The sequence below is a fragment of the Syngnathus acus genome, chromosome 5 (assembly GCF_901709675.1).
Source record: "Syngnathus acus chromosome 5, fSynAcu1.2, whole genome shotgun sequence".
NCBI lineage: Eukaryota > Metazoa > Chordata > Actinopteri > Syngnathiformes > Syngnathidae > Syngnathus > Syngnathus acus.
In genome coordinates this window covers 3,711,565-3,735,049 of record NC_051091.1, presented here as the reverse complement: position 1 = coordinate 3,735,049, position 23,485 = coordinate 3,711,565, and the positions used below count along the sequence as shown (strand labels likewise).

At 41.7% G+C, this 23,485-nt stretch overlaps 1 protein-coding gene across 9 annotated transcripts in view; it reads right to left on the bottom strand.

Moving 5' to 3' along the window:
* The window catches only part of foxp1b (forkhead box P1b), an 89,889-nt gene that overhangs the window by 42,360 nt on the left and 24,044 nt on the right, over positions 1-23,485 (bottom strand). For 4 of the 9 annotated variants that reach the window (XM_037250856.1, XM_037250855.1, XM_037250848.1 and 1 more), the window contains exon 4: positions 13,946-14,114. In XM_037250856.1, the coding sequence (XP_037106751.1) occupies positions 13,946-14,104 (159 nt within the window). In that variant the 5' untranslated portion in view covers positions 14,105-14,114. Of the gene's footprint in view, positions 1-13,945; positions 14,115-16,991; positions 17,255-17,886; positions 18,000-23,485 lie in introns of those variants that run through there. The other 5 variants (XM_037250849.1, XM_037250853.1, XM_037250852.1 and 2 more) reach the window with 4 other exon arrangements.

Genomic DNA, 23,485 nt, shown 5'->3' with positions numbered 1-23,485 from the left:
ATGGAGTCATCTTTTGTACTATTGATTCCCTGTGCTAAAATATTATCCGCATCTACTTTTCGCATCATATTAGTGTTTACACGGAGGCGCATCTCTTTTGTCCCCGGGGCCATCAAGCTGCGATAAGAGAACTGCTAAGTACTGGATGTCTTTATGTGCTGTCTGCACATGTGGATTATTTACAGGCTTTGGGGTTTCCTGCTGCTAAAGCCAGCTCTGGGTGTCTTACAAATCCCAGCTCAGAGCATTGCCACACAGTCGTGTTAGTACTCGGCTGAATACAACACATCACCCCAGTCCACAACAAAAGCAAACCAACTCCTCTGGGCACAAACATCAATAATAAAAAGAATATATACCGTAATTTTCGGACTATAAGTCGCACCGGAGTATAAGTCGCACCAGCCATAAAATGCCCAGAAATGTGAAAAAAAAACATACATAAGTCGCTCCGGAGTATAAGTCGCATTTTGGGGGGCAATTTATTCGACAAAATTCAACACCAAGAACAGACATGAACGAGCAACAACAGGCTAAACGATACGGTATGCTAACGTGACAAACACAAACGAGGAGCTGAGAACGGGCCTGACGTAACATTCAGTTATTTAAAAAAAACTATTACATAAATAACACGTTTATAAAACCATCTGTGTCACTCCAATTCATTAAATCCATCGATCGTCCTTTGTCAACAATGCCGTGTGCCGCGCCGCAGTTCAAATTATTCCACAGGCCCATACAACGATATATAAACTATATTTTAAATAACTATCACATAAACAACAATATTATCAAACCATTTGTGTCACTCCAAATCATTAAATCCATCGATCAAATTTCTCGTCCTTTATGTCATCCTGGTGACAGAGGACATGTCCAGAGGATATGGCGCTTTAAAGTGTTAATTACTTTATTTGATTTTTTCTCTTTATTTTTCATGTTTTGAATATGTTCAAGATAAAGATATCAAAGCATGTGAAGTGATCAACTATACTAAAAATAACATGTGAAGTGGTCAACTATACTTGTAAGTAAGTGATGTGTTAATGATCAAGTAAAAATGTGTGAAAAAAAACATAAGTCGCTCCTGAGTATAAGTCGCCCCCCCACCCAAACTATGAAAAAAAACGCGACTTATAGTCCGAAAATTACCATATTACTGCCATATGCTGTACATCATAATTGTTGAAAACCAAGCAGAAATGTAATTTAAGAAGCCAAAGTATGGATGAAATAAATTAGTTAGCAGATGTATTTGAAGGGTTTCAAACAGGATTGGTTTTCTTGGGCCGTTATTGAAGAGCTCTCTCTCTCTCTCTCTCTCTCGTTCTACAAATGTCTGTCTCCTGTCGCTACAGGTGGTGGAGACCTTGAACGTGGAATGATTTGAAGCAGATTGCTGCTAATTGCCAGACGATGTGCAAGCAGGTGTAACTTGATCCCTGCGGCCACGGCGAAAGGAGGAGATGGAATGAGATGCGCACGTGTTCCCACGCAGGAGCAGGCGCAGGCGGCGCCGTGTGTGTTTTGCTGTATTTACTTAACAGACACGTATCAGAAGACATTATTAGGCAAGAGATGGCAGCTCGGAGACAGCCAGCAACAACACGAGTAATAGGTTAGCCCTTAATGTAGTCCGTCTCACAAGATAGCGGGCCCTCTGGCTTCCGTCTGGGGCCTCTGCGGGGTTTTCGGCAGCATGGGCCTAAATGTCAAGGTTACGTGTTTGACTTTGCCACCGATTCTACAATCACCTGTCATTCTTCACTTCTGCTCTTTCCTTTCAAAGACAAACCAGTCTTTGGTCTTTTACTTTCAGAAGATCCAGGCCATGTGCAATTCTCACTTATTCGAGTAGAAAAATAAGTAGGGTCACACGCCGCGTCCGCTCCACTATTTCAGAAAGAATGGGATTTTCAAGTAACATGAAGTGAATCCAACTCGACTAACACGGCAGCAAACGAAAGAGTGCCCAAAGAAGGCGGTTGAGGCGGGTGGAGCCCGGTACTTGCGAGGTCACCCTTGCCCTCACGTCCCCGGCGGGGTCAGCCCACTTATGCAAGCCTGACAGCTTCCGTTTGCTGTGTATTCTGCATTTGTTTGGATTCCCTAGCCTCGCTTAGCCAGCAGCTTAACAACAGATGGCTAAAGAAGGCCTCTATTCGGAGCGGGCTGCGGGTGAAAATCACACCAAGGAAAGTACACAAGCTGCAGACAAAACACACAGACACACCAAAAGCCAGCATATGCAAATGACATGGATTGTTGAGAGTTGCACAGGCAGCAAATATGGGAACAGTAAATAAGCTTCTCTAGCAGTAACTTTTTGTTGCCAGCAAAAAAAGAAGCAGGCCAAACTGTGATGACACTCGAAGAGACACATGGAAGTGAACACGCTGTTGTCTGATTATGCCAAACAATGAGGATGATTCAATAACCGAGCAGATCTAGCTAAAAGCATTTCCTTCCTTCACTTGCCATTATTAAATAGACTCTGTGTTTATTACAACGTCCGTGTGGCCGTTACCTCGTAAACACACTCCCAAGTCTACGGTATATTGTTTCTCTTGTGAGTCGCTGTTCCGCCTCAATTACGCCTTTCAACTTCCGAGGCTCGGTATGATAAAGTGGCAGTAAAAATCATTCACATTAATACACCGTTGTGCATCTGCTGCTAAAGGTAATTAAAGAAGTAAATGACTCATAAGAATAGACATATTAGGCAACTTGGCTGCCTCGTGAAAATATGTACCATTAAGATAGCGCATTTTCTTCTTTAGCGTCATCAGCTCCAGTAGAGCTTACAGGCACTTGATGCTGATTTACTCCACTCCGGCGGAAAGTCTATCGCTGCTCGGTCGCGTCTCTCCACCTTGAGCCAAGTGCTGTGTTTAAATTTCAGCTTCGGATTTGGCTGGGAATGGCTCCGTAGTAAAGGAGGGAGGTCACACAGACAAATCAGACAGATGTGCCATTTTGCAACATGGTGACAGCAGGCAGATGACCAGAAAAAGACCATTTTCTTCCTGTAGGAGATTGTCAACGCGACCGTAAAAGATTTCAAAGCGATGCCGTGCAATGGTGACATCCACAGTACAGTCGGCCGAGTTCACATGGTGGACGTGCTAAAAACATGCTTTGTGAAAATATAAGGACGAAAACAGGAGAGTTTCAGTGTTGCCTTGTTGGCGTGCATCAAGCTCAAGCCCGTGAGAATTAGCATTTGGAGTGGTCGAGCGTTAACGGACATACGGATGGATTAAATTCATAAATAAGAAACTAAAAATAGAGATGATCGAATCATTGGAAACAATGATGACAGATATCAGGTACTTTTTCCCTTTTTGTTCCCAGTGCATGATGCCAAAGGATACTCAGAGCAGGCACAAAAATACAAATCAAGAAGTTTAAGTGAAAAAGACGATAGCTGCCAACTGTGTTGGACTGTCAGAAAACATGCGCTCCTCCGGATTGCATCTTCGTTGGAAGTCTTGCATCACTTGATGGGGGTGCGGGGGTTGCGCTTGGGAAAATGGGCACTTCCAAAAACCCCAGCGTGAGACCCTGAGTACGATGAGAGGATTTTATCATGCATGGCATGAATGCTATTGTTTAAAATGGGAGACTAACGTTGCCTTGTCGGTAGCAGACTCAACATGATACATTTGAAACTTTGGGGATATGACTGGTAAAATCCAGAAATCTTCCAATTCACTTGCGGTGAATATAAATGAATGTAGTCCATGTGCAGCCAGAGCAACCAGGAAGCAACCGAAAGGCAAAAGTTGCGTTGAGAGAAAAGGCGACGGAGACACAATGGCAATGTGGCAAAGAGTGCTTGAGCTCCCAGCACACAGTAAATATTTCAAATTATCCACATGGCAACAGCCACGAGATGCACGATCGATTTTCCCAAAAATCACAATTGAATTGAACGGAGTGTCAATTGTTATGCAATATCGCAGTGACTTTTGTAGAATTGTTTTTTTTTTTAAATGAGTACCCAATAATCATGAATTCTGCATCCAAAGGACCAGTTGGATGCCCGTCGACCATGTGCTGCTCAGCGTTTTAACTTCTCCTGATGGAAGACCTTCCACATCATAAACGTCCGGAAAGAATTCCCACCGTGTCTACGGACTGTGTATGAATCACAGCCACGTCCAATTGGCTGTGGATTGAGTTGCAGCAGTGAGATGGCTCCCTGGGAATAGCGCTGTCTCTGTTGAAGCCATTCCAAGATGGGAAATGTGATCCTGGGCCGAAAGAAATAAAAGAGAGAGAAAAGGAGGAGGGCGGGAGGGATCTGATTGCTTCAGCCACATAGAGGAGCAATCTCCTACAGAGTCTAGACATATCAATCGTCACACAAGTGTAACGTGTTAAAGTCTCGCAAGTAGATGATCGGACTCGTGGTGGTGGGGCAAAGTTTCTAGGTTTTGACTCATTTTGTATTTATTCATTACTCTTCTTTATAAAAATCAACGGGTGATGTACCGACATGGAATAGGATGTCGTTACCAATCGCAATTTAGACTTTTTTGACTTAAAAAGCAATGAAAAGGTAAGCTTGCAAGCATAACACTTCAGCAAGCCACAAGACTCAAGATGCCTGCCTAAAATAAAACGAAGGAGGGCCCAAGTTGTCCCAACAACAAACATTGCAGGAACCAAGGGCATGAGGGCTATAGAGATGTTGGGGTGGTGGGCGGCCAGATGACAGACTGCTGTTCAACTCCATTAGCCGCTGTGTGAGAGGGGCGCATCTCGCAGCACACGACCTGTGAAGAATCTTAGATCTCGCTCTATATTGGAATGGGGATTGCAGCATTAATTCCACCACTGTAATCTCTCAAGCACGTCAAATTACTCTCATTAAGCAAAGGAAGAAAACTACCTCTGTAATAAGTATGTATAAAAAAAAAAGTATTTATTACCAATAATCGCCTGTTTAATACGAGGTAGCTTACAACAGCTTTATTTTTTGCTGATTATGTTTAAAAAATGGCCAACCACAAAGGAGCACATTACAACAAAGCCAGAGAAATTTGTGCGTGTCGACGCACAGGCAAATACACAGCTCATGGAGTTTACGAGAGGAGTTGATACAGTGATTAAAGGGGAGGGGAGCGGGATACGGTGCTCGAGGGCCTTGGAAAGGACATGCCTCGCCTGCTCGTAAAAAACACACCTCTGTCTTTAAGCCGGGACCGGAATCACTCTCGGTGGGTTCACTTTGAGGTGAATCGCTAAAGAATTTACATGCTAAGTGGCACATGTCATCACCCAGAAAATGCACATCAAGTAGAGTAGTGCAACTTAACAAATAACGGACGTTCTCTGACCACAGCCTTTCCTCGCTCGTATTCTAATTTGCAATGCATATTTCAAAACAGTCAAATGTAGTATAACAGAGCCGTATTTTTTTTGGTAACATAGCACTGGTGGTATAAAATGAGCTCCCTTCTATTCTTCGTATCCCTCACTGTACTAGCGTGCGCCATATAAGCACATTGAGTTGCCTTGTGTATGAAATGTGTTGTACTGTAGAAATAGAAATTCTTTTCTTTATGTTAAAATGTTCAAATAAAGAGTAAAATACATACACGGCTAAAACCCCTCCCAACGCTTGAGACAAAAACACATCAAAAGGGATAATAAAATGAATTTCCGCTGCAAAATCAATTAAAACTGGGCGTCAATGGGTCATTCATTTACTCGTTCAGAATAATTACCTGGGTGTGTTTTTTTCTTATAGTAATTTACTTCTTTATTCATCTGGGGCACTGATGTCCCTGCAAACCAAAAGAACACATTTTGTATAATTATTCAAATTAAACACAGATTCCTTAGAGAAAACGTCTGACAGACCACGACGCGGCAAAGCTAATGCGCTCCAAAAACATTCCCTCCCCTGAAGGTAAATGAGGGAATCTATTAGGAAGCGGGCTACATACTGTCAATTCTGCATTACTTGCTCAATCAATTAATACATGAATTAGCTTGAGGTGAATAAAAAAATGAAGACTCAAATAAAATGTGGATAAAGGCGAGTGCCTGTGTACGGTACTTCTTGGCTGTGTTCGAAGGTGTGAAGTGGATTCTTGTCCCTTAAAAAAGTGTTAAAAGCAAATCTTGTTTCCCACATAATCCATCTCGCTTTGTAAGCATTCAAGCGACACAATGCAATGATTTTCAGTATTTGTTTTTGTTTTCATTCTCCAAACAGATGGTGAAAAGAACACACTGGCCTCCTGGCCGCTGGTCAGACGTTTAAAATAGTTTGCCAGCCAAACACACACAACTGGAACGGTGTGGTCGGAAGTCAGCAAAAAGGATGCACCTGCCTGACAGAGCCCCATACATGTTCCACGTCAACGGCAGGACATGTGGTGGGAGTGGAAGCTTTACTTACAGCCGGCCCACAGACAGAAGATCAGGAAATACATCAAGTCCGTCAGCGGTCGGAGTCATACGTTCGAGGCGATTGTAAATTCATCAAGCCTTTGATGAAAAGGCAAAGACAAATTTTGGCATCTCACCAAATTGCACATCTAAATGCGCTCATGATAGTACCGGCGCGTTTCCTCGTGGGTTTTTTTTGTTTTGTCATGGGGCACTTTGAAGTGAGCCCTCAAGAGCTCCGCAAACTGTGATAATTGATCAAGTTTCCGTGAGCACCAATTCTCTTGTCTCGCGACCTCCAAATCCCAACAGCCCTTTTTTCAATTAACACTGGACATAACCAGGTCTCACTCATTGCGAGGCGAAGACACGTCTGAGACACTTTTTGAAGCAAAGCTTCCCGATGATTAAAGAAGGAAAACGCTTTCTCTCTTTCCCGCCAGATGCAATGTGATCTGGGCATCAATTTCCTGTGTCAACTTCCTCACCAAATCAATCCCATTTAATCCACAGCCTCAAGCTCCTATCTTGATTCCTCTCCCGAAGATAAGGACACAATTTATTGTTTTCATTGAGCATGAGTGTTAAGACAGTGAGCACCAAATTACTCGAAGATTGAGATAAATGTTGCCACAAATCGCTAATTCAATCACTCCTAAACGCCGGTTTTATTTTGAAGAGTATAGTCTCAAAAGATCGCAGTGTCAGAGTAGACTGGAGGTGTGATAGCACGTCACACCAAGAGGACAAATCCGCAGTCTTAACCATCTGAATTCTCTCGAAGTATCGAGCAAATGGATTTGTCGGGTTGGTTGTGGGGGACAGTGGTGGGAACATTCCGAACGTTTCCTTGTCTGCTGAACGGCAGGATTGATCAAACATGTAATCAACCCTCGCTACTGAGGAAGCTCTTAAAGCTAATTTACAAGCAAATAGGTGGACAGGGTGACACCTCGAATGTATTCAAGCTTCGGCAAACAATAAAGGATTATTTATTTTAAAGGTAGTCTGATGTGTATGAGAGTTCCTAATTATTAAGAAAAAAAAATCATCCATTCATTATCTGTACCGCTTGTCCCCACGGGGGTCACGGGCGTGCTGGAGCCTCTCCCAGCCGTCATTGGTCAGTAGACGGGGGACACCCTTAACTGGTTGCCAGCCAATCGCGGGGCAGAAAAATAAATAGATGGATAAATAAATAAATACATAAATAAATGGACGGATAAATAAATGAATGAATGAATAAATAAATAAATAAATAAAGCAATTAATCAGTCCATCCGCTCATCCATCCATCCATAATCAAGTCAACCCTATTCAAAGACAGAGCCGACAATTTGAAAGCTTGTTGATATTCTCTACGTAGCATGAAAAGGTTGAACCAAACCTAATTTCCAGTGTGGAGAACTAAATATAACGTTGAGTACGCGGATAACATCTTAGTAATTAAGTGTAGGTGTCATTTGAAAAATAAACTTAGACGACTAGTTTGATTCCTTCCATATTGCCCTCCAGATATTTTACATGTTTGAATCCAAAATACCATCTTTCTGCTTCTAACTTTTCTTTTGCATGTTAATGTTTAATTGGAGCCCTTGGCTATCCATGGGCACAATCATTAGATATCCACGGAGAGAAATTGAAAAATTAATTATATTCTCCATTTTGCCCTTGTAGATGCGTTGGAAACTTGTCTGAGATGGTTGAGGGTGCATCCGGGTATCAAACTGGATTGTGATTGGATGGATTGTTTGATTGGACTGTTAAATGATTACTACATTTTCTCAATACTTGTCATACTCAATTTACTGAAAATTACAAGGAAATGTAGGCTTTTTTTGTTTTCCAAAAGAATCATTTGGAAAAGAAACAACTAAAGAAACTGACCTGCACAAAAGTGATGAAACCCTTACCAGTGCTTTTGCTTTAACATAGGAATAGCGACAATGAAAAAAAACCGACCATGATATCTTCCCGATGGTATTCTTTGTTTAATGTGAGCCCAGAAGCACAACTGTCCACTCAATGACTTCCAAGTCCTGTCCTCCAACTCTAATCAAGCAGAAAATGGTCATAAATATTTCTTTCTGCAAGATTTCACATTCACATTTCACACAGTGCCCCGATATTTTCCTCAAACCTCCAGGGAGCACCTAATGTAAAAAACAGTTACTTATGTTCAAGGCTCATGTTTCTTCACTTAAATGCAGACCATAGCCAGGGAGGGAGGGAGGTGGGCGAGCGGGAGAAAAAGAGGGAAGACATAAAGGTCTTATTTTCTGTGTCATTTACCAGCAAATACTTTCACCCAGCCATCCCATTACATCTTGTGGAAAGTCGTAAACAAGTAAATAACAACAGCCATTACTGTAAAGGACATGCGTACGTCGTCCTTTTCTCCTGCTGGCAAATTAAGTCAAAGTGATGTTCTTCTCGTCCATTGAAAGCGGACTTGTTTTATGTACAAAGAAACGCGATGGGATTTATATGAACCGTTGTCTCTATTCTGCCTTAGGTATTTACGGCACCTGTCATTCAGATGATACCGCGCTAACGTCCCGGTTGTTTATGACGAGGCGTCTCATCATGCTATATCACGCGGTCGTTTGGCCGCCTTCCACGTCTCTCTCAACCACGAGGCGTGTCGCTGCTGACTGTGCACAGCAGATGCCGTTCATCACAGGCACGTTCTGTAATGGTTGAATGACAAACTATCACGTTTACCTTGAGATGTACACAATTTGGCTGCCTATGCATATTTACGACTAGGACTACCGTATTTTCTGCACAATAAGGCGCACCTAAAAACCTCCAATTTTCTCAAAAGCCGACAGTGCGCCTTATAATCCGGTGTGCCTTATATATGGACCAATATGGATTCGCGGATGAGGACTAATTTATTAAAGTAAGCTTTACGTGTTTATTTTGTGTGTTGTGTGATATTAACGTTTGAGCAACGTTGAGTTATTGATATATTGTTTTCACTATTTCGAGTGTTACTATATTGTGAGTGCATTAACGTTTGCGCCACATTGAGTTATTTATTCTGTGCACCTTATAATCCAGTGCGCTTTATATATGGACAACGTTTTAAAACGGGCCATTCATTGAAGGTGCGCCTTATAATCCGGTGCGCCTTACAGTGCGGAAAATACGGTACTTTTATCATCACTTACTGATCGCCATATATTTTACAAACACCGCTTTTGTCCACGTCGAGTAGCGATAATTATGTTTGACTCGTCTACTCGTTAATTCTAATACTTTCGGACGCAATTAAAATTCTTGTCTCTGTGAACATGGATTAAAAAGGTTTTGCAAATAATTGTATTCTGATTTGATCAACATTTTGCACAAGATCTTAATTTCATTGTTTTTCCGCTGGATTTTTGAGTGGCCATGGGCTAACTCGATGGTTCTGAGCACGTGTTCTCGAGATTGAGTCGTTTCATCAGCAGCTGAGAACGTGGTTTGATCTCACGGAAGGTAGAAAAGCGTCACGCAAACGTTTCGCCACGATGCAACGATGATGTCAACTGACAGTGGAATCAAAGTCCTCTGCTGATAATCACATTGAACTGCGATGCAGCAAGAGGTTGAGTGGGGCTGGCCCTGCGTGTGTGCTGAGGCGCAAAACCTGCAAGCTGTGTGCAAACAATCGACAGCGTGGCATCCCCCTTCTCTTCACTTTGCTCCCCTTGGACCTGCAGCACTTTCTCTGCCACTCACAAGACTTGTGCAAAACAAAAACCTCTGTGCCGAGAGATGATGAATAAGATATAAAAACTCAACTTACTACAGGAATTTCACATCAGTCGGCCAGTGAAGGTGATTCCCTCTCTGCGTACGTCGACCCCCTCCCGCAGCACCGCCACCTCAACAAAAGCGCACACACACACTAAAATCTTTTTGCTTTTATGCCAGGCCCCGAACGCTGCCTTCATCAGACAAGGATTAGGGCCGAATGAAACAAATAACGTGTTTTAAAAGAAGCCAGCCCAGCTATCAATTTCAATGGCTTACAGTATCTGGACATTTCCTTTGGGTCCATTCTATGTTAATTGGATCTACATTGCATTGGCATTGGGGTGTTAACAAGCACAGCCTATGAATATTAATTACCCTCAAGTTTTATGCATAGGAAAGACTTCACTGATACATATTAATTCTGTGAAGTTTTCAAAGTAGTGCTCTCATTAAAAATGAATAGGCCCTGCGCCTCTGTTTTCTTAAGTCTCTCAAGTGGCGGTCCTTAAAGGACGCCCGCTCTAAAACGGGTATTGTTACACAACTAAATGGGTGAAAGGACAGGTTTGGAGTAAACAGTGTTTTGACAATAAGAGACTACTTTTTAAGTTGTGCAGTATTTGCCATTCTCACTAAATCGGGCAACATCGTAAGTCGTCAGAGGTCCAGTCTCAAGCAAAAAACATGGTCAACAATTTTAAATTCTTGCAAATGTAGTTCCTGTTTCTGCATTTTGTGCAACTTTTCGGAAAATTCTAATCAGCTCCCAAATGATATGGCCTCCCTTTAAGGTGTTTGCATTTGGAAGCTCCACTGTAATAATGTCCTTGTTTTTCAAATCATTCCCATCCCTTTTTTTTACCATCGCTGTGCATCTGTGATTAATAATCAGATCACACATCAATTGCCAGAACCAGCAAAGAAATTTAGCTTGTAATAAAACTGTCATGTGGTGTGCTATAAAGACAGATGTTGCCAGTTGTGTGATAACATAATTAATCTGTTCTGTGAGGGATTCCATGAAATTATTCAAATTGGACGAGCACTATCATTTTACCAATAAAGCAATTTAAGGCAATATGCAGTGTCATAACACTGATGTTATCCTCTTTCACTGATTTTCCAATAAGCTGGATGCAGAAGCTCTGCCGGGCGGGCCTCATGTGATATTGGGACAATATGAGCAGAACAGGTGGAGATACCTGAGATTCACAGAGAATTCACAACCAGACTGGGGAAGAATGATTTCAGCAATTTGATAGGGAAGGCATAAGCTTTTGTAGTTTGAGGCGTCAGGTTGTAAAATGAGTTTGTAATTATATCCAAATGTTTTGAGATCATAGTTTGGAGTTTAAACTCTTTTGATATTATAATTATTAGAATACGTAGAGAAGAGTAGAGCTGCCAATGCGGAGTAAAAAAAAATTGGACTGGCAAATACGTTCAAACGCATGCGGAAGTAAATAGCCCGTTGCATTAAGGGGGATGCTGAATGTAAATTAGGCATTGCAGCCATAATAAAACCAGAAAATCTTAAATAAACAATTTACATTTTTGAATGTATTCTTATAATGTAGACCAAATGCTAAAAACAGAATAGCTTTTTATTTGATCTATTTATTTTTAACTTCTGCTTGCGCACGTTGTGGTAAGGTTTTATCACCAAGCTCAACAGGATAGCGGCCGATGACGGCGGGGTTGAAAAGTGCATTTTCACTTTCTCGGGCCTCCACGGGGAATCATGTAGGACTTGTATTATGCAAAGTGGAAATTTGTAGCTGCTCAGCTCTTTCTGCAGTCTGTTATGCGTGTCATTCTCTATTCCCTCAACACGCAATACTACGTCCATCTTGGCCATTCAGTACAAAAGCAGAAGAACAGAAAGTGAGCTTTCAATTTGTTTGCCTGTCATATTTACCACATAACTCCTCCGGTTGTCAATTTAACTTTTGTTGTGGTGTTAGATCATGCTTAAAAATTTCTCAGAATGAATATCTATTGATTTAAAGAATCAAATAACAGGCGAGTGCATTTGCAAAGTGTTTTTGTACAATTGTTTCCAAGACTATCTTCACTTCCTCATGCGGGTCTAGAGTAAGTAAACCACAGCTTCTGCAAAACAAACATACGCACATTTTAAGGGAGTAAGTCTTGTGAAAGCATACAGCACACCCAATTAGAAAAAAAAAAAAAAGTTCTGTATTTGAATCTAATATCATGAGTAGACATGCTTGAGTTCAGCTCATGGTCCACTTCCCCCCGCAGATCTGACTAGTCGACAAGATGAATTCCCCTGTCAAAATCAAGATGATCAAACAGATTACAATTATTTCACCCCCCGTCTTTATTAATGAGGACTGTCTTTCATTGTTACATTGCCTAATAAGAATAAATGAAATGTCACTGCCAGGTTTGTTATGATTGCGCAGTTAAGTGAGTCCATGACAATTGTATTTGAGGACGAAAAAATATTTCAGATTGATTTTTTTTTTTTTTTAAATACACTTGAAACAGATTATTGGATGTTTTGGGGAGGTAATTTGATAGATGAAAAAAAGTGAAATAAACATGCACAGTATGTTACATAGAGGTAAAAGATTTTGATTGATTCCATCAATTAGGGAATTTTTATTCCTTAACACCCAAGAATAAAATTGTGTCATCCCCCGCCCGTCATCCTTTGACATCGCCTCACATGCAACCGAGTCATCTTTGCACAGTGAACCAAAGTAAATGCCTCTGGTAAAGAATGAAGGAAAAAGTCAACAGGAATTTAGTTTCAGCACAACTGTTTACTCAAGTGTGGCCCGCAGTTATTGAAATTTCATCCGTGGTTTTCTCTGACTACTGCAGTAATGAATTCAGTATGGCTAGGAATTTCTCACTGACGACATTCTCCTCCTGCGATGGAAAAAAAGGGCCGAGATGAAGAGCAGAATGAGGGGTAAAGGCTGAACACTAAAACTGAGGACTAAGCCACTTTTGGACACACTTTGGGTTGTGACCCACGACAAACATTTATTTCCAATAAGATTCTTGAATTATCACTCCATTCTTCAGCTACAGTATTGTTGCGCTCTCGGAGCAAAAGTTGACGGATGTGCTGTGACAAGAGTCAGCTGCACGGAGCCTGCGCATCATCACCAAACAGCTCGTGACAACAGCCTCCGTTGCCCTGTCGGCGAGAGCGAGATAGCACAAGACACACTGATCTTTTCAATGTTGTTTCCTTAAACACGCTGTCGTGTGCCACACATAACACTGACACCAAAAGAAAGAGCCTGTCTTTCCGCCTCTAAACTGAGATGGGAGAAAATGTTTTGGGCTTGGCTGACAAGCACACTGATGCGCCACTCTGCACCTCGTTGGTTAACACGTCAGAGCGTGGCATTTCCCGTGAGTGCAAGGTTTGTTTACAGCCATCCCAAGAAAATGCTGTCATTCCATTGAATGTAATATCCCCCCCCCCCAACTGTCAGCAAGATCTTTTTGCACCTACACACTTAAAATATGTCCTAACATCCGTATAAATATTTCAAAAATTCAGATGCCGCATGCTACGGTAAACACATTAGCAACCAAACACAATCACACACAGAGAGCACTTCCCCTTATTTAAATATTCAAAAAGTGCCTCAATATACATAAATAATAATAGTAATGTGTTTATGTACTAGATGTACTTTGAGGATGAATTAAATATGAACTGGCACTTAAAGAGGTGCTGTTGGCCTGCTGATGACATGTCTTAATAAAGTGAAGACAGGTATGGGCGGGGGGGCTGCCCTACCTGGTGCTGTCGGAGATGCGCGAGATCGGCTGCAGTCACTTCCGCCGACGGCGTGGCGCTCTTGCCTTGTCCTTCCTTGGAATCGCTCTCTGTGCTCGCGCCTCCATTTTGATTAAATGCTCCATTACTTGTTGTCGCTGTCCCAGATTCTTGCATCATGACTTAAAAACTTGCCGAGAGAAAACAGGGACAGGGAGGGCGAGGGAGAGAGAGAGAGAGAGACAAGGTCAAACAGCTGTTAAAACACAGCAATCAGGTTGTGTTACAACTCCAGGACAAAATATAAACATCTGTCATATCCTTCCTTTAGAATTTCACTTTTATTGCACATCTCCTCTTTGGTCTTTGCTTGCCTGTATCTTGTTTGCTCTTCTAGCACTGGTATGGGAAATATGGAGTCAAACTGGGGTTGTGTTTGTGTTCGCCATCATGAAGTATAAATATGGTTGCTCTTCGGAGAGGAACCCAGCCTGGTTGAGTTAAAGCAGGGGAGCCCAAGAAAACACCGGCCCTCCAAAACAAAACAGAAAACACGTCCTATGGAAATGGGTATATTTACTCGCATAGCTCCCAGAAGAACCGCTGCTCAATGGCCTTTTAATGGGAACCAGGGCGAGCGACGACGTGAGGCGTGCCAAACGAGCTCTATGAGAAACATCCAATGCGTGGTTGAGCGAAAACAGCGCAATTCTCCAGGGCTGTTTAATTAACACCAAAATGCAGTTTGGAATCGAAATAATCCCAATGGGATGATTGGGAAGAATGTTGAGAGCAACAAATACATTTTGTTTCATGGTTTAAGTCAAATCGGTAACCAAGAATGCATACTCAGCTACGTGCCAACATTTTAGCTGTAATGGTCCGTGTCTGGATAGTCACATACAGTAGATGATGCAGCCATTTCTCCCAAGGGATGCGTCCTCATGACACTGGTGTGTATCAGCGCCTCTATTTTTAAGCAGGAGGGTGATTTACAGCTGCTGCGCATGGCTTGCTCGCCACACTGGTGCAACTCACCGAGCCTCCCAATTCCGGGTTAATGAAGCTGGCCAAGTCAGGCAGAAGCTAATCTACTTGCCCGATTAATTATTTATTTGAAACGGAATAATTGCCTTTAAAACACAGGGCCTCATCATGAAAGCCAGAGAAAATGGAACTAAATACAGATTGATGGGCTTGCGTTTAAGGCGTCTAATGGGGGTGGCCGACGTACGTTAATATCTACTCGGTGGCTCGGACGGATCGAGCCTCTCTGGAGGTGCGGACGGAAACAAGATACGGACATACCTCGACACTCAGGCTGACAGACAGGAAATTGAAGTTGACAACTTGTCAAAGGGAAAATGTGAAAAGCATAGGTGAGATAATCATCTCAACGTAGAAATATTTCAAGGAAAATAAACAGCAGGTTTCTATTGAGGTCGTGATTTTCAGGAAGCGCTCACTGTGAACTTACAACCCAACATAAATTAAATACAGTATGGCTGCATGATACTACACAGCCCAACCTAGCCAAGAGAGTCATCTGACACTGTGGCCTGTACACACACACACACACACACACACACACACACACACTTAGAGGCCTGTCTGAACAGCCCCAACCAGCCCAGCCTACAGGCCCTGTTCTCCAGGCTACTCCCTCTCTAGACAGATGTTGACCCAACTAACCCCTCCAGTCTGGCATTGACTCCCTCCATAATGGGATTTTCTAAACAGGCAGCAGGCAAAAAGGAATACCGTGGCATGGGACACATCGACTAACAACTCCATCTGCAGGCCACTGCAAACAGTTTCTTCTCCACGAGCCACTAAATCAAAACAGGCATTCACGTAAAGTGAATGAAGTGACGAAGGCACCGCTAAAATGGCTGCCTATATAATTTTGTTTCATTGACAAATAGTACCCATCAACTGGCATTAATTTTATCATTGAATAATTTAAGGTTGCAATATCAGATACAACAAAATTAGAGATGAAACGAAATCACAGATGCATCCAAAATATCAAGTCGACGCCAAGAAAGCGACGCCACATCAGGGAGCTCCAGTAACTCTGCCCTGCATTTTTCTTCATATGATATATTTATTTTCACTTAACTCAAGGGACGGCCATGTTTTGTGTGCTTTTTAGATGTTCCCATTAAACTCATATGCTTCTAATCTTGCCGGGCAGCCGTAATTATAGGTCAGGTGTCCAGAAAATATATAGTGCTGCACTCACTGAGGTAAAGAACATGGGAGTTCCTACTCCAAAAACAAACATACTATGTGCATACAGAACAATCATAAAACCAGATCTGCAGGGTTGAAATTATGGCGAGCGATGTTTATTTAGTTAACCTTTGAGCTTTTTGTAAATATATGTAAACATGTTATCATATACTATTAAAGACTTTCCAAGGGGTATTAGTTTTGGAATAATACAAGTTTGGCAAAACTTGAGTTATTTTGCTGTTAGCAGGTATTGCTATCTCTAACCGCTGTTATATGGTTTCATATTCACATTGTAAAAACAAAAGTGACATATTCACCTCGCGCAAGGTTTCCCAGAGAAAACTTCTGTCTAACGTTACAAGTTTGGATCATTTCATCGTCAGGTCTGTGCTGTGTTTTCCGACAGTATCCATTGCCACTGTCAAAATGTTGCATGAGAGCAGAAAGAAAGATTTGCTTCTAAATACGATGTTTCATCACAAATTTAACCAGCTAATATGATGATATTCAGACTCTGTGCGTCATGATATAATATCCGGTTCATGAGTTACAACTTCTAGGTTTAGCGGAATGCGGCAAATGAAGCACAAGAGTGTCAAGCATTTTTTTTTTTCTTCAAATAATTAGATGAACTGTGACATTGCAATGATGACTAGATCAATGATCCCTTGTACATGGCAAAAAAAGTAATTTGCAACAAAATTTAAATGAAATAATTTTAGCAAGAGTGGTTCAACCCACAAATGGAAATCTGGAGCTCTTGAATTAGAAATCCGAATTTTCGACAAGCTCACTAAAAGACAAGTATCATACAAAAAAAATGTGTCACCTCCGTCTCCTAGCTGAAGGTTAAGAGAACGTGTCCGGAGCTCATTCACCTTGCTGCTGCTTCTTCCTCCCCCAAAAACATTTTTCTAGAAACCAAATCCTGGTTTGTGGCTGCTCAAGCAAGACCGCAGTCCACTCAAGGTAGGCTCGACTTGCACAGCTGTGCTTTGACCCTTCTCCATGTTGTGTTTTTCCTTAATGCTCATGACAGTCAAGCCCAAGCAGCCATCTGCTACAATTCAACCAGTTCTCACACAAGCCCTGTTTACACAAGCACACAACAAGAGCACAATTCTTGAGTGAGATAAGGACACACAAAGGAGGGGACAAAGGGGAGTCATTCACTTTAGAGTTCTTTGGGTTCAGCTCGCTTGCTCGTCTAGACAACACAACAATCCGTACGACAACAGAATCTTTCTCAAGGCTTTTGAACAACTTCATGTTTTGCTGTATTTTGGCTTCAGATTCTTGGGAAAAGTCTGCAGATGTAACACAAAACAAATTATGGACAACTCAGAGTGAAAAATCTGCTGTGATTTGAGAACTGACCAATATTTAGCAATCATTGTCGCACCACTTCAACGATTTAACTTCAAAACAAACGTGTTGTTATGGCGACAGTAAACAAGAGAAGCAGCTTTTGTTTTTTTGAACAAACAGCTCTCTTTTGCAAGCAACATTCAATATTAACCAGGTAGAATGATCAGCCGATATCCTCCCAGGCTTTCGGGGGCAGGCAGAGTGTAAACAGGTCCAGATATGTGGGGGCGTATCTTTAGGGAATCATTGTTGATGCAGATGCAGCTTGGGCTAGAATAAACAGCGAGGCACAAGTCAAGATAAACAAATGGCCGTTCTTCTGACATTTGAAGACTCAATACAATGGCGTGTCGCACCTGCTTAGCAAGACGGTATTTGAGAAAAAGCCACGTTGCGGTGGGCAGTCAACAAGGTGAGCTCCTGCCATCGTCAAAGCAAAGTACGCGAGTGTTTCTCCCAGCGTGCATATGTCGCGCAGTGGCTCCTCACAACACAACAGCAGGAACTTGCAAAAACATGTTAAACATTTACTTATTTGAATTATTCAGTAACTACAGTTGGTTCAAGGAAACGACAATAGGTCCTGTGTGTCGAATGACTCCCGAGTTTGATACTGACAACATCACGAGATGCGGTTGGAAAAATACATACACAAAAAAAAAAAAAAACTCACACATTTTATAGAAAACCCACAGTTATAATGTCAAATACTAGTGGTGCAATAAAATAAGCACATGACATGGGGAAAAGATTATTTGGTACGACAATGAATCTTTGATGCACAGAACTGCAGAGCAGAGAATCAGAATCATCTTTAGTATGTGAAAAACACAAGGAATTTGTCTCTGGTAAATATGAGCCACGCTAGTTTTACAACAAGCAACTGTAAAAAAAAAAAAATTTAAAACGTGACACATAAGCACAGAGAGAGTCATCAAGCTGAAATAAAGTCGCAAGTCGCACAATAATTACAATAGCATGACAATATGCACGTCAAATATAACGATACATTTGCATTACGCAAGGTCACAAAGAGTTTCATTATGAATACTCCAGATAAGAAGCTAAGCAAGAAAAGAAAAAAAAAAAAAAAAAAACACTTAACGCCGACAACAGCTCACCATAAAGGCCCACTGTGCCCAGACGATGACATGTGGCAAAGTAAGGCAGGCCATGGTATTTTTAGTACAACTAGGGCAGAGTGGGAGTAAGCAAATAGAAAAGTTTAATGACTTTGTATCTGCTTGTACATGAATGGAATGGCAATTCTGGGATTTGGAGCTTCTTTCAGGAGATGTTCCCCGCACGTTTTCTCCTTCATTTGACTTTCATCATTTGGCTTGCGTGTGGCTCATGCCCATCAAGACGGCAGCAAGAGGACAGACATCATGAAATAAAAGATGCGCGGACCTCTTCCCTCAATCTGAGGTAACCAATTAGACCTTGAAGGCACCATTAGAAGGAAAAAAAAATACCTTCAGTCCATCACCATCCTTTGGGATCTATAAAGCTACTTATTGTTTTAACATTACTTAAACGGTGTCATAGTTCTAATCATCTTGACAAGGAGTCATGTAAGGAGTCTTCCCAAGCGAGTGGGGATGCAAACTTGTGGAGATGAAATATGTCAAACGCATTTTCTTGGGAAAACCGAGGTTAGCTTTGACGAACTTGTCTAATTAATATTGTGTCCCCGTGTAAAGAAGGGACAATATTATTAGAGCTACTGTCTTTTGGGACCAATGTCCTCTGTGTGAGCTGACAATGAGTCACCTCATCTTTTTTTCTTTTTCCTTCTTTTGATTCTGAGGCCCTCTTATACCAGTAGCACCCTTGAAATGATCACGCTAAAGAGCAATTGGCGTTTGAGTAGGAATTTAGCAGTGTGAACAACTGGTATTGAGCTCACCTGGCTGCTTGAGTCCAAATCTTGTGTCACCCAATCACAGGCCGCACTGCTCGGAGACCAAAGGCGTGATAGCCACAAGATTGACTAACTGTCAGTGTCGTAAAACAATTGCGGCACAATAACTTTCAATTAGGCATCTAATTGTGCTCACTTCATCGGTACGGGAGCGCTTATTACTCTCTGACACCTCGGCTGGCTTCTGAAATCACAAATCATCTTCAACAATACACCAGGCTCATTTAAGCCTGTGAAGCATGTTATTATTTTAAAAGCCACAACTTCCCAGCAAATGGACAAAGAGGTTAAATGGAAGAAAGTCAGGGCAGTTGTAGGGTGAAGGACAACATATCAGAAGACCTGACATGGATTTCTGCCTTTTAATAGTTTTTTTTTTTTTGGTGCTCCCCATTTTATGTTTCTTTTTTTAAATACAGCCCTTGTCAAGGGAATGTGTCCTACTCATAAAGCAGCAAAACGACAATATACAGTGGCACTAACACAAGGACATAGTTCATCATGACATTTTGTGCAATTCCCAACTGATTAGGGTCATTATGTTGGAGGCCTGATTTATGTTGTCATTTCCTCTCAGCGAGCCTGCATCAATGAATCTTAATGAATTGGTAAATAAGGGTGAAGATTACACTGGATGACACTGGAACATTTCTCACCCTCAACTGACTAGATTTATGCGGCCAATTAGAGACGAACAGAAAATTGTCCAGCAAAAAAAAAATAATAATAATATTCTTGATGATATAAATAACGCTGGAGGAGTCTCAGCAAAGGGCGATTGTGATACGAGAGTAAAAGCCCATAAAGCATTCTCTTTCTCCAGGGCACTCTCGGAAATCATCAGGAAGTACAGTGCCGTGAAAAAGTATTTCTATTTTCTGCATTTATTTTGTGCATTGATCACATTTAAATGTTTCAGCTCATCTAACTAATTTCCTTCCTGTGCACAGTACACAAGTTGATCGTATCAACTGCGGATGAAAGATGGTGTGAGACAAAAGCAAGCTTTTCTGTCAGCACCAAGTACGAATAGCTTGCTAGCTTATTAATAGGAACTTCTTAAAAGAGCACTTAGGAGGCTTTATGGACTACATATTGTGAGTAGATTTAGTGCGGTAAGCAGCTGTCGACATCAAACAAGCTGGTCTGCTATTAGGCACAGGGGCTGAGGGATGCCGTGTGAAAAGGAGTGGAAAATTAAAGCTGAAGCAACACAGGAAAGGGCTTAATTTACTGGCATGTACAGTATGCAAATGAGATTACTCTCGGCTTAACTGCATCATTTATGTCCATAATAACGGCATCATCATTACGGGGCTCAAATTAAATTACATTGTAATTAGCATATCAAAGTGATTGGTTGAAGTCGAAAACAAATACCCAGTTTTGTTAATGAACAACGGTAATTACAGTCAGGGAAAACATCCACAACAAATACCAGAAGTGTTTTGAAAGAGGGGGGGGGGGGGAAAGGGGAGGGGGATATTCCTCCTAAATGACATCTCGTGAGAGCGTATGGCTGGATGGGGGTATTTTACCTGGAGAGCTCAACACACTCAGAAGATATTTCCCAAACTCGAGGAGATCAAAGATCCAATTTCCCACACTTGCCACTTCAAAAACTCATCAATAAAATACAAATCACTTCATGCATGATTTCTAGAATGGAGTCACCGTCAAAGGCTTAGACTGACTTCCGTATCGTAAAAAAAAACACCCCAGCTCTGACTGTCAGGACGGCAGAAAGTCCACATGCACTTCAGTGTAGACATTTGTGCCGTCAGCTTTATCCCGCGAGTGCTCTTTAATAAATGCGGAGTGTTTCAATTCAAGCACTACAGCTTAGATGCCTCTTGCAAATCACACAGAAATTGCACAAAAATAAAAATCACTTTTTAATTATTATCTCTAATGTTGTTTTTAGTAACTAATTGTCTTGTATTTTTCTTCCCCCAACGGGCTTTTCAATCCCCCCCTTCTTGGACGACCACTGCTGATCCGCACGATCGGCACTCCAATTTTCAACATGTAGCATCTTTATTCTATTCATTAAGAAATCCATTAAAATGCCGGATTCCTTGCAAGTATTTAAAAGATGTGCCTTTCAAGGTAAAGCTCGAGCAAATCCTCTCCATCAGCTAATGACGGCACTCATTACACAGAGAAGCTGGCTAATGAAGGCACAGTCGCTGCCCGATCCCCTCACCCCACATAAAGCCCAACCAAATGCTAATATCTCACTTCTAATTAAAAGGAGTTGAAGTCCAAATGCACCTCCACGGCTAACAGTGGGCTCTTCTTATTATAACATTTGACAAATGAAAACGCAGGCCAATTTTTCATCGCTTGAGAAATGTGAGCAAGTGAATTGCTGAACTTGATTTTGTATGCCTTTACAGTGTTGACAAATCTTTGGCTGAAAATATGTTCACGAGCGTTAACTGCCTTTCTCAGAAAGTGACCTTGAGGCCTTCCACAGAGTTCATTAACATCAAATAAAGGTCAATTTCATCTGCCTATCACATAGGGCACGTGTAACAACAACAGAACTTTATTTTTAGTCTTTGAAAGCAAACAGCACACAGTAGGATCATTTGCTTAAGAACCAAGACAAAGATATAAATCCCTAAATTAGCTACAGACAGACATTTGGCCTAGGTGAACTCACCTGATGAAGGTATCAGTTCAGTTTCAATGCCGGTTTGGATGGACACTGGAGTGACACTTGGCAGTGACTATGATCTTGTTTCATAGAGCTTTTTTTTTTTTTTTTTTTTTTTTTTTTTAATCGAGACAAGGACATTTCACATGACAGTTAACCCAGATGCACTCTCCAAACCAGGGCCAAAAATACATTTATCATCATGAATTTTCTAAATGTCGACGTTATCCATATAGTGCTCGATTTGAGGGGCAGAAGTAAAATGAATGAATCTAAAGGTCAGTGTTATGAACATATTGCATGATGTCCGTTTGATCCGAGACCAAGTCTTTTCCCAGGGATTGTGGGGCTGTACGCTGTGTAAATCACGGCGTATGACCTTCTACATTCCACATCTTCGGCGCTCCCATTCATCCACAGGCACAGATAATGCTGGGCAAATATCATAAACGTGAGGATTTTAGGATTTAACTGAGGTTGCCATCTACCTCCACCAGCTGGGGAAAAGAAAGGCTATGCATCTGATGAAGCCCGATTTCCTCCGCCAGAAAAAGGTTGCTGACCTCTTTGCCAAAACCCCAGTCAGAGTATCCTCAGTGGATTGCGCTGCTAAAGACAGACAGCAATGGGACCTGATTGGTCATATTTTATCAGCATTTCCCTTGCACAATTTAAGTTTATAACTAAACTGAAACCCAAAAAGTTGTTTTGGAGTTGAATCAAGCTCTTGTCTGTAACAAGAAAGAGCAGGTGGAAGGATCCGAAGCAAAAAATATAAAATAAATAGAAAACAAATCGAGCGTGACAATTGATTTTGTTCATGAAGCTTCATTTCAATCCTGCAAGCATGACCGTGATGAACAGACACAGCTTCAGTTGGGCTATGACGTGCAGTTGAGGTGCGCTGTGCCTGCATAGTGGCAAAAGCAACAGCGACTTCAACAGCACAGCAATCCTTTCTCCTTCTAAACAACACAGCGAGCAGAGACCCATCATTCAACCTCCACATAGCTAACACCAGGCCACGGACACAGATCAATAGAGAGATAGAGACAAACAACGACAGAGCAAAAAAAAAAAAAAAGCAAGAAAGACAAGTGGCAACACAAAAGTGGACATGTCACAATAGAGAGTGCTTACACAGGGGAGCCGCAGTCAAACACAAAGGAAGGCCAAGTACTGTAAGAAAGTCAGGCAGTTTTTTTTTCGCCCAGCTGTGACATTTGTTTCTTATTGTCGAAGTGACAGCTGAAAACGTCTCCCCTCGAGGGCCTCTCGGATCGGCCGTGGCCAGCTTTGACAAAGGGGGGGTAAGCGTATTAGAATACGTACGCGAGGGTAAACAACAAGATTGATGGAAGCGTTTTGA